The following is a 14,826-nucleotide window of genomic DNA, read 5'->3' as shown; positions in this document are numbered from 1 at the left end:
CTCTGAAATTGCATATTGGTGGAAAATTGTCTGAAGAGCACCTAAGCATCCTCTCTAGCCATAATGATTTTATAAAACCCAGCTGATTTTATCAGGTTTTAGTTGATGAGTTTTTCAGTCCTACAGTAATGTATCTCTAGTCCTTTCTATAATGTCATGGCTTATTTCCAAGTCTCACAGATATTGCAGTGGTTTGGGGTTTTTTGTTTTGTTTTGTTTTTTGCCTCCTTTTAATTTCTCTTGTGACCTTCAAGGGAGAGAAAAGATTAATATTTTTGTTTTGAAATTGTCAGAACCACTTTCATCCTGGAGTCTTCTCCAGCTTCTGCTAAGATGGTTACTTGACACTTAGATTTCAATTGTCATGCTTTCACACTCTTTGTTTTTGCTTATTAACTCTAGATTATATTAATTTCCTCAATATGTATTATTTCTTGTGTGGTAATTTACAAAACTCTTAAGTAGATTACCCCTGCATTACCCTGGTGGAGTTTGTATCAAAACATGTTGTTACTATTCAAATAAATGAAGATTACATGGCCCAAAGTCCTGAATCTAGCACCGTGGAAACTGAACTTGAAATAATTAATTTAAAATCTAGAGGTGGAATTATAAAGCTCAAAGGAAAGTTACTTAATTCTGGAAGCATATTTTCAGAACTCCTCTTGGCTTTGAGCTGGAATAGATGTGTTCTGTAAAAAATAAGTTGCCTTTTGTCATTTTAAAGAGATAATTTTGGAGTGTTCTAGCTTGACATGGACTTTTTCCAGAGCATCCTTTAGTCACAAAATAACCGTGCATGTGCAATGAGGAACTGGGATGGAAGTCACTTCCTGGCATATTTTCTTCCCAGCTCTCTATGGTTTTTCCTCATTCTGATTTACTTTATGAGAGGAATACTAAGAAGGATCTAAACTATGTGGGAATCAAACAAAAGCTTATTCCAGGGCTATGGCTTTAATTTTTAAAATATGCCAAATCTGACTCCCTGTTTTGCACCTCCCTGTTTGTGCCATAACTTACACAATGAATGAGAGACTGGAAAATGTTTCCCTTAGCTCAGTTCAAGCTCTAATTTCAGCCAAAATGATGTAAACCCCCAAACTGTTTCATGATGGTGTTGTACTAGAGCTTCAGTAAGCACCAGGCATAGACAGGGGATGGGGCAATTGAAATGTCTTAACTGACATTTTTAGAAATCTACTTAACTGACATTTAAAGAAATCTACTTTTTTACTGAATTCCAATATTAAGTTGTAGCACTACCTGGTGATTTTTTTCTTAAGCACAGCTTTATTGTAATTATGCTGTGATCCTTCATATTCACAGTTGATGTTACTTTTAAAATTGCTTAAGAATAAAAGTAAACCAAAGAACATGTGCTTAGTAGCTTTTCTCTGGTGTCTGGCAAACTCTGCTCTTAAGTTTGGGGACCTACCTGCTGACACCTTGAATTCTGAAGTAGTGCTCCAAGGTCATAATTTTTTTCATGATTTTATTAGTTCCTCAGACTTTCTAAGCATTATTTACGTGTTCAAATTCTCATAATAAATTTTGTTTGGCCTTGGGATGCACAAAAGTGGATTTAAAGGGTGATAGATAAAGAGGGGGAAAAAATAATACTTCAAATTTTTGTTTGATTGAAGAAGAGCAGATTTTCTACATATTTTAAAATTCCAAGCCCTTCTATTGTTCTCTTCTTGCCTCACTGGCAATTCAAATCTTCTTTGCTTTGAAGTAATATGAATTTCCAGAGTGGTAATGAAACAGTCTTATAAAAAGGGACTAAAAGTTTAAGTGATTCATGGAAGAGTTTTTTAACATGCTCAAAACAACCTGTCTTGCAGTACATTACCCTAATCATTTGGTGGCAACAAACAGTCACCATAAAAAGGAAGTGATGTGATTACACCAGCTGACTAAAATGTTTTCATATTGCTGGAAGAAATGCCACATTTCCTAATGAAGCATTAGGAAGGAAACAAGAAACATTTTTGACTAATGACAAATGCGGAAGAGGAAAATGGCTAAATTCTGAAAGTGCTTGTCTTTAAGGAATAAATACTGAGTCTTAGAGGGAAAAGGTGCTAGAAGAAAAAACCTGCTTGTCTCTCATGACGACAGACAGCTGTGTGAGTGCACCAAGGTACTCTGTGAAACAGGTATCAATCCACCTCTAGACAAGCCAGCTCAGGCACCAGATTCTACCAATGCTGATACAGTGTCTCAAGTTAGCTAACAAAGGTTGATTGAGTTAATGTGGGTTAATGAGGCAGCTCTTGTAGTTGTCTCACAGAGGCTGTTTATCAATACATATATGGTAGCGAGTTAACAGGTGACTTCTAACTTAGCAGCTAGGATCTGTAGCTCCCACCAGTTTGGGCTTCACTACTGGTGTGGGATGTGGTGGCATTGTGCATGTCCTATATTCCTTAGCCTGCATTGGGCTGTGTTGTGTAAAAAATAAAAATCTCTACTATTCATTAAAACATCTAAATTCATTCCATTGCAGACAGTCTATACAGAAGCTTAAAATATTGAGGAAATTCTTTTGCGGAGCACAACCATGTAACTAAACTCTTTTCCCAGGCATCTACGTCTCAGCGAACCATGATTTATTAGGGTTAAATACTTCAGAGTGCTACATTCTCCATTTATCAAATGAAGGGACAGATGCATAATCTTGAAAGCAACAATTGACATTTCACATATGAAACTTCAAACAATGACAGCTAATTAATTATAGCTCATTTAAGCTACAGAGTAAAACTGACTTCAGCTTTTACATCATGCTTTCCTACAAAACAGATTTATTTTCCCCCAAACTTGTCATGAGTGTGGGCTCTTCAGCTGGATGAGTCTTCAGATTGGGTCCTCAACATCTTTATGCGTTTTTCCAGCCTCTCCATCCATTCATTTCTGAGCCTAGGGACAGAAACATGGATCAGCTTGTCCCCATAATTTTACACGGAATGGATTTATACTTTTCATCTTTTCCACTGATGATATTCTTTGGTGCTCTTTCCCAATTGTCATGCAAATTTCCCTGCACCTTTAGAGCTCTTTGCTGGATGGTACTTCAGGACAAGCTCTTAAATCCCAGTGAGGGATTACCTGAGCTTTGTTGTTCATCTCCATCTCCAGTGTGCCCTCTCTCGAGTGCCTGTTTGCCAGAGTGATTTGTCACCTGCACTGGAGATTGCCTGCTGCCACCTGCTGGGTCACATCACCCAGCTCTTCCCCAGTCTCCCTCCTTCTCTGTCCTGCTCAGCTTGGAGAAACTGTGCATCTTGAAGCTTCTGTTAGACATGTAACAGGTAGCTTTCTGTAATATGTGGTTCTTTATTTTCTTTTTGATAGTATCTAGGTACCACAGAAAGACTTACTCAAGTAGAAAAGAGAGGAATTTCCCAGTTGAGGAGCAGCAACATTGAGATTAGGTTATTCACAAATGGATAAAACCTGCTGGAGACTAATTCTAGCATTCCTTCATCCAGGGTTAGTAATGTAAGGCTGTCCTTGCTCTTAATTTTTCAAGTATCAATGCAAAGAGAATTGTGAGGAAGGCTTTGGGAAATTGCTTTCTCACTGGATAACCTTAAGACAAAATATAATAAATAACAAAAGTATATATCTTTGCATATGTCTTCAAATAATGGAGAGTTGATGTGAAGCAAAACTGTGCTGATCTTGCTGCAGACTGCTCTTTCTTACAGTGACTGATCAAGGGGAATGTGACTGAATAAGGTAGATATGGCCACAGATGGTGGTTGCCTCAGTCAGTATGTTTGGATCATTTGCTTTATAATGGATTTACCATGCACAAATTAAACAATCTTAAATAATTCAAACTATTTTTTGTGAAAGCAAGACCACAGAGTAAGAATGTGGGCCAGTTACACATCTGTGCTTGCTTTGCTCTGAACAGAAGCCTTTATGTTCAAGACAAGACTGCAATGTTAATTGTCCTAGTAATTTCAGAAATTTCTGTGCTTTGAACTCATTTATGGAACCAAAGTGAATTATTCTCCTATCCTATGAAGTCATAGCTTAAACACATTAGCAATACATCCTAATTTGGGAAGTTTATTATTTTCTATAAATCTAAATTAGTTTCAGATTTCATTGCATGACTTAAGTATTGGTATTACTTTTTAAAGAAAAATAATTACAATGCAAACTCAAGTCAGCTTTCCAGATGCAGATTACCCACTTTGTCAGAGCACTTCTTCGCTGACGTTCTTTTTCATTTTGCAGATACTGAGTTTGTTGTTCAATGGTCTTTTCCCAGAAGTTCCTCAGGTCACTGGTTTCACAACCCCGCACTTCATGACGCATGTATTGGCTATTCATTTTCTCTAAAGGAAAAATTTGAAACAACTGTATGACAAGTTACTGGTTCCTCATCTGTTTTCATGGCTGCAGCAGATTCTTGATGTTTTAGATTTTCAGCATAAGGGTCACACAGTCCTTTTTTTAGTAGGATCAGGATAACTGTTGGCATGACTCATTATTTAAGCTTTTCTTTCCTAGCTCTGACACTTGAGGATATGCTGTCTACAATGATCTGAATTCTTACTTGTGTACCTAAAATATCTCTCACCTCCATCTGACTATGACGTTTATGCTCACAATCAGGACAATGATCTTGTATTCTGTAATTTAGTAATTAGGATACTTTTTACTGTACTCACAAAGAGAAAAACAAAAAAAATGGCCATATCAGATGGGATTTTTTGGCCCCATTATTTTCATGTCTCTAAAATTTTAAAGTAACTATTGTTCTGATGATTTGCCTTTAATCATTCTGGCACCTAGCTTTATTTGGAAATGTAGAAAAGTTATATGTGTAAAAGTATGTACATAATTTCATAAGATTCTGAATTGCAAACCCCACATTGTTTACTAATTATTTTCCCCTCTTCTTCAAATAGATTCAAATTCATTGAATATATTCTTGTATCTGTGACAATTCTGTACTTTCAGCTTTAGTTAATGTCATCTTAAAATAAATTCTGGAGTGAATCTTATCCTAGGGAAAGAATATTTGCCTCAGGATGACTCTTTGTGAGCTAACAGTAAATTCCCTGTATGCCATATTGCAGCCAGAAAATTGTATCATTACTTACAAAACTTCATTAAATATGAAATTAGTATATCCATGCTGTCTTTCAAATTGCTATGTGCTTTTGCATGAACATGCCATTACAATATTTTCCAGATAATTTAATTTTTTAACAAGTGTTTAGGGCCCTCTCATGCATTGTTTGAATTCATGGAAATTATTTGTAATTTATTTTAATCAGAGCCATAGAGAGATAGTAAACAAGCCCCTCAAGACTAGCTTGGAAAAGCTTGAAGAAATTGCTGCCATTCCCCTGCCAGGCATCATAACAAAACACAAAACTGGGAACTGATAATCTTTACGTAATTGGCTGTTTTGTGAAAAATTGACAGACACATTATAAAGATTCTGTGAGCAGAGGACAAAATCAACCCTTTTGAAGAGGTCCCCTTTTTGCTAGGATTTCCCTGTAACTCCCCTGTGGTTACCTGCAAAGCCTTTGTATGTCAGCTCATGGCCTCCAAATAACAGAAGCACAATGCTTGAGCCTGATTCTTGCGGAAAAGAATTACTAAGCATATTTTCTGGCCCTGAACAAATTATAGCGGGATGTATAATTTTTGACATTAGTCTGTAATGTGAATTGCAAGTATTGCTGATCACCTACAGCTGTGCTAGGGGACAACCAATTTCAGGTCAAAAAGTTCACTTAATACATGTGCATGTTTTCACAAAATTTGTGTATTCTATAAATATCCACATATATGTCAGTGCCAACCCAAATATTTCTTCCTAGGTGGCAGTTAATACCCTTTTAAGCTTTTTGTGTACTAGGAGTAATCTTCAAAGGTATGAGAAAGATATGGTAAAAGCCATCTAAGTAAAACTAATGGACTTTCCACCCTAGGAGTTAACCTCTAAGAATAATTCTTTCTGAAGTGCAGGAAGAAAAATTCCCCTATATACCGGGGGCTCCAACCGCCAGGAAAAGATGTCTTCAGGTTTCTTTATCAGAAGAGATAGTAAAGCATAATAGCTTCATCCTTCTGAATTATTATGAATTCCTGTCTAATACACTGTGGATGCATCTTTTATATATATATACATATATATATATATATATATATATATATATATACTCTGTAGACCGTTATTATATAATTGTACAGTTACTTAACTTCAGTACTTTTCCTATTAGACAAAAAAAAATCCCAAGGGCCTGTTCTAATCTCACTTCTTATAGGAATGAAGATCAAGAAACCTTCCCAAGACACTTTCCCATTAACAACTACCAAGGAAGGTGGGCTTTATAAAGGGTGTGAACCAAGAGGGGGAATTCATCACCTGTGTTTCTAATTGGGGACTCTTGTCAATTATGCTAATTTGCTAAACTTATAAAACTCTACGTGCCCTATATCATGTGTGCATCTTTGGTGCATTTTTGGTGTGCATTTCAGTGTGTTGTGCATCTGGAGGGTTCTTCATTAAAATCATAACCACATTTTATCACCTAACCTTGTGTGGCTCTTGATTTTAGGGCTCAAAAAACAACAGAGATTGTGGCAAAGGTGATTGCCACCAGTATATATTGATATATATTTAAAGGTTTAGTTGAACAAAAGACTTTATTCTTCAATATATGTACTAGATGTCTTGACATTTGGGAGTTTTATTCCTTTTTAAATTACTGAGTTTTTGTTAACTGTGAAGGATGAGTAAAAACAACTGGTCAACTATTTGCATCAACAGGTACAGCAATGCTTGTTTTAGTTTGAAGGCCAGCAAGGGTCCTTTGGCTAAATTACAGGTGAGTAACTTTTCAGGGAAAAGAAGTGACTAAATGTTGAAGTGAAATATTGAGGATGTAATTTTAGTTCTTCCCAAAGTGTACGTTTAAAGCAAACTTGTTGCTGATGGCTGCATTCCATGTGTGGGTTTGTGCTCCAGAGCAGCCCGAGTGTGCACAACCCAAGGTTCTTGTGGATGAAACCCCTCAGGTGATGCATTGCTGTCCAGCCACTTTGGGCAAGTGCAATGGAGAAAAGAATGGGAAGACTTTTCCTGCCTTCAGCAGTATTTTGACCACTTCAGACCACATATATCATCATCTAAGGGCCAAGCCTAAAATCATCATAACTAAATTGTATGTGATGAGGCCTTCAAGTACATTTTGAAACACATCTTAATTTTTACAAGCCATGAGCACCTAGACAATCCCTTTGCCTTGAAATTAAAGTCAGACCATTAATTTTCCCTTTTTGTAAATAGTACTGTGCAAAACTGGGATACAGATATTGAAAGCAGAGTCATTGAGGGTTTTAGACAGTGCCATGGTCAAGGCTATTTTCATCACGTTAGTTTAGGTGGGAAGTGACCAGTAACTAGTAGCAGATGGGGGAAAACTGCTCACAGACTAGGAATAGAGGGGGACAGTCAGAATTTTGGAAGGAGTTGTACACTGGGATGGGATCTGGCCTTTGATGTAAGCGCCACCTGTGTAAATTGCAAAGGACCTGCAGTGTTAGTGTTGGCTTTTCTGTTTGTTCTCAGATTTACTTATACTGCCTTTATGAGGGTAAATATCACTACTAAGGCAAAATTATGGAACTCATTGCTATGAGGTGTAATTGAACCCAAATGTATACTTCAGAATACACATATCCTTTACTGGTTTTTAATGTTATGCTTCCTGATTTGATTGTATATGTTCTTGGTACTGGGTTTAATGCATTTTGTAGATGTGTCTTTCTAACACCTGCCTCCACAACAAAAAAAATCACAAGAAAAAAATTTAAAGCCACTAAAAAGATATTCAGAAGTAGTTTCCACTGCTTTTCACTTTACATCTGGTGCTGGCAGTATTTAGAAGAATGTTAGAACTCTGTTGAGACTACAAAGTGTGTGTAATACTACACATTACAGCTTTGGAGGCTTTTTTTTTTTTTTTTTTTTAGTTTTTTTTTTCTTTTTTAGGTGTGTGAGGTGTGGCAGAGACAGGAATTAGTACTTTTCTCTGTCTGTCATCTGTGTTATTTTCTTTGTGTGTGTTTGATCAAGCATACCATTATCAAAGTCACTCTTCTTTCCCAACCTTTTGTATTGTCTTAAGATATGGATATCTTGGTGCCAAATTTTCTCTTCCTCAGTTCTTAATGTGCTTTGTTTTCATTTCCCCTATGGCTGGAAAACTCTCAAATATGTACAAGTAGGATCAACGTTACTGAACACATCGGAATTTCTGCATCATTACTGATCCTTATATGTCATTGATAAACACAGTATGTAAATATGCCAGCATTTGCTTCTCTGAACTGTAGAATCACCTCATTCTAAATTGCCTTATATTTTGAATTATCTGTTTGATCCTGTATGTGGTGATTTTAAGTGCTGCACAATAACTGACATGGTTTCTTTTGCCTTTATGCATCATGTGCATAGATGTTTGAATTCACCTCTGTCCTGCCATCCATTTTAGAAACCATAAACTTTCAGTGCATGTGAGCAGTCAGGGATATCAGACAGTCTATCACTATTTCTCTAGCTCTCATATTTTTCTCTCCTACTTCAGCTGTTTTCAGAGGAGTGTAACAGGACTTAAGCCTGTATCATGGCTCTACAGCAGCAGTTATCACCTGGAAACAGTTTATTTCCATGCCTTGAAGTCTCATTCTGAGTAGTTAGGATAAGGGGCCTCATTTAATAGGGAAAGAGAAGAATGGAAAAGATTTCATGGAAGCAGTCTCCAAAGCAGCCTGAACAAATAATCTCAGTATGGTGCAACAGGTGAGCAGAAATATACTATCAAAGCACACAGGCAGTTGTGATGCACTTTTATAGACCTTGAAGTTAGTTCTGAGTTAAACTGCCCTGCCACAGCTAGGACTAAATAAGGTTTTTTAAGCCTCTAGTGACAATCCCTCAAGAGAACAATAATGAGAAGCTCTTTCTGGTAATTTTCTCTGACAGAGGCGTGGTTGCAAGACAATGGACAAATGTAGGCACTCTCAAATGAAAGGAATAACATGATAACCTCTAGGAAGGCTTTATCCAACACATTATAATGATGACTACTTATTTTTAAATTTAATAATTTTAGAGCAGGTTGGTATTATCTAGCCTTAATTTGCTAAAGGAGGTCTTACAAAGTAAGGGAAACTGTGACATTAGTACTATTAGCTGGAGCTCAGAAATTATATTGGTAGAACAAAAGAGGGATGTAAGATCAATTTGATATGACATCTCGACTTCTATGTAAAAGAAAAAAAATATCAATAGTTTGAGCCTAAATTCACTGTTTCTGTGAGAAAATACTACCACCACCAGAAACACTTTTTCATGTAGAGAATTGGAAGTCAAAAGTTTCTTAGGCAGAAGAAAGAATGTAAAGAAAAGTGTGGATTTTTTTCCTCCAGTAGAACACATTGTTATATGAAATGTAGTTTTAAAATTTATAAAACTTTTAATGAGTCAGGAGAGCTATTTTTCCTCCTTCTTGTGTCTCTTACAAAGCACAGTCAGTCAGTGTTTTCAGGGTCTCATGCATTTCTTTAGAAATAATACAATATTTTATTGTTCTGACTTTAGTTGGATCATGCTTTGTGACTATGGTTATTATATATTAATTGAATTGTAAAAATTGAATTATACATGTAAGAGACAATATTATCTATGCTAATGACACTGTTTGATGTAAAACCCATCAGAAATCTTTTTTGATTTTGGAAAAGAGGACTAGTAATCATATTCATGATTCCCCTCTTTTTCCTTGGGATCTAGGATATGTCATTTATCTTATACTTCTGTAGCTGGCAGTAATTCACATCTCAAAAGGCTGATTGATGCTTCCTTTGAGATCCTGCCTAGGGAAGCATGCTGGTTTCAAGTCTAACTTTGGTCTCCAGACTCTGGTTAAAACTTCAGAGGCAGAAGAGAGCACTTTAGTTTAATGCCCTGTACACTTTGGTTTGTGTGGCATGTTGCACAGTGCAGTTTCTCTCATGAGTGCACTCATGAGCAACTTGTGGGAGAGGTTTCTCACAGCTTGCTCTCACAGCTTCCTCTTCCTTTCTGCCTTGTTTATGAGCAGTTATGGGAGAAGATGAATCTGGAGAACCAGCCTGAGAATGGGGAAGGCTGCTATGGTCTTCTGGTGCATACAAGTCCTTAACTGTCCCAGTGTCTTCCAAAATTTCACTAGTGTATCTCACCAGCAAAGATGTGTGACTTTCCATGTGTACTGTAGGATTTTATTTTCATTTGCAGTTCGGCATTACTACCAATCTGTGCTTTTCCTTTGCAAACAGTATTGTCTGGAGTTTGCTATGAAATGAGGGAATTGTAGGTAAGGTATTTATTCTGTCACCAGTATTACGTAGTTTGGCAGAGTTTGAAATACATGCTCTTACCAGAGTGTGTTCAGTCAGGGAGTTATTCTCTGGGTATAAATTTCAATCAATTTAATTGGATTTCTCCACATATTGGGAATTTTCTGTGTATGAAAATGACAACCATACTGACAGATGACTGCGCAATACAAGTAGGAGTTGCAGGTCTGCATTTAGCAAATTATTTCTAACAGGTACATTAAACAGTTTTAATATTTGAAAATGTTTTCACTGAAGCACTGTATAGCAATCTCTATTCAACCATTATCCTTTCTCCTAATTCCTACAATCCTTTATTGCTGTTCTGTGAGAAGTGATGGATCTGAGCCTATTTTTTCTAATAAGGAGAATAGTTATTATTCAAATGCTTTGCAATTGCAGAAAATTTTGACAAACAAACATATTAAGACAAGGCTTGTGGTAGCTATGTGGGTTTTGCATCTCATACTGCTACGGCATCAATATCAATGCCTTTGAATATCATGCACTATGTTTTATTCTGTCCTTCTCATCTAATGGGCTTCAGTTCTTTTCATCTGCTTTCACTTTTCTCTGGATATCAGACACCTGAACGATGGAATTATCAAACTGGAGGGAACTGATTCTGTGCCTTGATTTTCTGTACTAGAGGGCTCAGCAGTCCTCTGGCTGAAGACTAAAATTCTTAAAAGCTTTTGAACAAAACATTTGAGGAATCAATATTTTCATTTTCCTCTAGGTTACCCATTCATTTATAACTATCCTAGTTCTGCTCCCATGTCTGGTTTTTTATATTTTGCTACTTGCTGCATTCCTTTCTGCACTGTCTCTTCTTGATTCCATGAAAGGTCCCTTTGATTTTCCCTTCTCTGGCATCATGTCTATTGAGTTTCTCATCACATCCTCTTCACCTCCCATGCCAGCCTTCCTACGTAACCTGACTGATTTAGACCTGTGCTTTCAAACACCTTTCTGGCTGGTTTCCTCACCTCTGTTGTTCCATCTGGAAAATCTCTTTCCATTCTTGCTGGAGCTGCATTTGATAGAATGATAGAGTAAGTTGAGTTGGAAGGGACGCACAAGGATCACAAGTCCGACTCCCAGCCCTGCACTGCACCAACTCCAGGAGTCATATCACTTGCCTGAGAAGACTGTCCCAATTCTTGAACTCTGTCAGGCTGGTGCTATGACCACTTCCCTGGGGATCCTGTTCCAGTCCCCAGACACCCTCTGTATGAAGAACCTTTTCCTGATATCCAGTTTAAACTTCTCCTGGCACAGCTTCATACCATTCTCTTGTGTCCTGTCACTGGTCACAAGCGTGAAGAGATAAGTGTCTGTCCCTCCTTCTCCACTCATGAGGAAGTTGTAACTGCAATGAGTTCTATTCTCAGTCTCCTCCAGACCTAACAAATGAGGTGACCTCAGCTGCTTCTCATAAGGTTTCTCCTTCAGACCGTTCACCATCCTTGTTGCCCTCCTTTGGATGCTCTTTAATAGTTTAATGTCTTTTTCACATTGTGATACCCGAAATTGCACTCATGCAGGTATTACTAAATGATCCCTGGATAATCTTTTCTTCACCCCTCTACTACCCAGGTTTTTCTACTCCCTGCATCTAGCTCTCTGTGGTGGCTGCCTGCATTCTCATACATCCTGCCACCAGCACACACAAACAGAGCTGTGGTGGCAGTTGCATAGAGGTCAGCAATAAGCAAACAGGTATTCAGAAGTGATATGCAATAAATAAATGTCCAGGTGCCTTTCCTGAGCTTTCTATATATTCATTTTACTCTTATTGACTTTTAATTTTCAGTGTCTAAGGCATATTTAAAGTGGCCGTAGTTTGCTCATGAGATCAAATGTTTTTTCTGATCATTAGATTTTCCCCACTGCTGGATACATTTGAAGCCTGCTCCTATGAACTACTGAATTCATAATATCAAGCATATAGGATAAATTAATAATTATTGGTCAAGGATCTTGAATGCACTTTGCTTTGTTGTTTGATTTTTGAGTACAGGAAGACTCAGTGTAGGATCAAAGAAGATAAATTTTGCCCAGAGCTCATGTCCTTTATTAGATCATCCAGTTCAGAGAAAACATGCAAGACAAACCTTTCCTCATTCATGAGAAGGTGTCTACCATTGAATCAAAATGCCTCAAGGCAACAGATCACAGTTAAAAAGCCTTTGAGAGATGAGTGAGAGAGTGTGTGTGTGTGTGTGTGTGTGTGTGTGTGTAACCTTGGCTAGCATTAGCCCATCAGTTGAGAATGTACAGCCATATGTCTTGGTGTTTTATTCAGGATTGTGACATGGAAATTATCTATAAATATTTTTTTCTGTATCAATGCTACTCAGCTTCCTTAGAATTCTGCTAAACTGGGCACTCTTCCCTGGCATTTTCCTCACACTCTCATCTTTCCTAGAATATACGTTTGTGACAATTAAAGTTAGAGGACAAGCACATTTCTTGTTGACATTATTAGGGAAAACTCACTACAAAAAACAAATACTGTCTTACCTTTGGAGCAGGACTCTTCTTGCAAATAAATTCTCTGTGTGACACAAATGAGGAATATTATCACTGCAGCTGTGGCCTCTCCAGTGTCACAGGGCAGTAATGAAATGCATCCCTCGGTACTTTTTATTTGAAGTGTGGGTAACATAAATCCTTCATCATATCAAGGCTATTTTGAACAGAACCAACAGCGAGATAAGATCATTTAATGAACTTTGCAGCCCCCTGCCTGAGATGACCGTGAAACACAGGCCCCCTTGAGACCATGCATCCCTCCCACACTGGCAGATACCTCAAAGAGCATGACTTGGCAAGTGATGAGAATTTTCTTTAAAATGCTTGCTAGTGTTATCCATTTTAATAATCTTCCTATGAAGCTTGAAAAATTCCACACTACCGTCTTAGCTGTAATGGAGCTGAAATGGTGTGACAAATCACACTCGGTTTTGCATTACAGGGTGACTTACAGAAGTATGCGCTACCTTGGTGTTGTTTAACCTACGGATGTGTGCTTGATTATGACCTAACACAAAATTTGTTCTCTTCAAGGCAATTGTCATAGGAATTGTCTGTGTGTTTAGCGTTAGCTCACGAAATGCATTAAAGCAGCACTACTTTTGCCATTTAGAGTTGTTATAAGTCTATTACAGATGAATGCATATATCATTATATTTCATTTTCTGAGGAAAACGTTTTGTAGGTTTAGCTGATGACAGATGCATGCACTTATCTCAGTTTTCATTAAATCCATCTACATTGCTAATGTACCATATGTGATTCTGGCTTAAGCAGTTCTTATACAACTGCTGATTATTTTAACCTTACCTTTCTTTGTTGCAATTTTTCAGATCCCAAGTAGCAAAAGCAACAGCCATTAGATGGATGGTTTCTGTAATTCATATTTACTTTTTTACTTTTTCTGCAGTTTCCTTTACAGAACAAAAAACCTGTGCAAAACCTAGGATCTACAGCGCTTCTCTGTAAAGGAAAATTTCAGTTATTTCAAAGACCTGGTTAATACATTTAATTCCTAAGAAACAGTACCTGTTAGCTTTCTCCAGTGTGTCCAATTCCACCTCATATCACATGAGAACACAGAAATCAACTTTTCCCTCCACACATGTGATAACAATGGTAATGTGGTCTCAGAGTTTTAGGACCATTATACTTATGAGGCATTGAAAAAAGAATACAACAACATATCATAGGTAAAACTGATTGCTCTATTTTTGGAAAAATAGCTCAGATTCTGGCTGGCTTTAGACATCACAAACAAGTACAATCTGCTGGGTGAATATTAAAATAATATGGTATTATAAACAGAAGTTGAAGCCCAAGCTTGATAGGGAAGTGGTGCTAACCACCATGGTGCTGCAGAGCAGCAGAGCTGCTTCCTTGCCATGTGACTCAGAGCTTGAGTAATGTTTCCTTTTTGCTAGACACATCTTGCTAAATTTGCAATGAATTTGAGGGTTTGTTTCATTTCTAATGCCATAATGTAGTCAATACCTTCCATAAACACTTGCAAAGATCAAATTTCAAGGGGGAACTGCGGTGTGCCGGCTTCATCAGACCAGACCATGTGTTTCTGGTCAGATATTCTCTAGAAGCATTGACATTTGTCCAGGTTAGATGCCCTGAGTAAAGGACAGTCAAAATGTGACGAGACATTGCATGTGCTCCGGTCATCTGCAGTAGATTAGGTACATTGTTTATTATACTTGCTGATTGTATTTACAATGAACATTTCATCTGTGCATTCACAGTGACCTCTTGCGAAAGACAAATGGTACATCCAGAAATCCTGGACAGAACTAGTACTTTGCTGGGCCACCCATATGTGAAAAAAGTTCAGGTGACAAGTGACTGGAAAAA

The 14,826-nt window shown here is 37.4% G+C and overlaps 1 protein-coding gene across 1 annotated transcript; it reads right to left on the bottom strand.

Moving 5' to 3' along the window:
- Positions 1 to 353: 353 nt before the first annotated feature.
- Positions 354 to 13,059, bottom strand: LOC121360710 (protein FAM240B-like). The gene is made up of 3 exons (XM_041480760.1): positions 12,955 to 13,059; positions 4,214 to 4,358; positions 354 to 2,925 (listed from the first exon to the last, which is right to left on the bottom strand). The coding sequence occupies exons 2-3, from the start codon at positions 4,351 to 4,353 to the stop codon at positions 2,847 to 2,849; spliced, it is 219 nt and encodes a 72-aa protein (XP_041336694.1). The 5' UTR covers positions 4,354 to 4,358; positions 12,955 to 13,059; the 3' UTR covers positions 354 to 2,846.
- Between the last annotated feature and the right edge of the window lie 1,767 nt (positions 13,060 to 14,826).

Source organism: Pyrgilauda ruficollis, unplaced genomic scaffold, assembly GCF_017590135.1.
Source record: "Pyrgilauda ruficollis isolate IOZ18807 unplaced genomic scaffold, ASM1759013v1 scaffold53, whole genome shotgun sequence".
Classification (NCBI taxonomy): domain Eukaryota; kingdom Metazoa; phylum Chordata; class Aves; order Passeriformes; family Passeridae; genus Pyrgilauda; species Pyrgilauda ruficollis.
Note: the sequence above shows the minus strand (reverse complement) of the source record. Positions and strands in the feature narration are given on the sequence as shown.

Coding starts and splice junctions, on each gene's coding strand:
- LOC121360710 (XM_041480760.1), bottom strand. CDS start 4,353: ATGAATAGCCAATACATGCGTCATGAAGTGCGGGGTTGTGAAACCAGT. Junction 2,926..4,213: donor CGAAGAAGTGCTCTGACAAA/GTGGGTAATCTG, acceptor TTCTGTCCCTAG/GCTCAGAAATGAATGGATGG.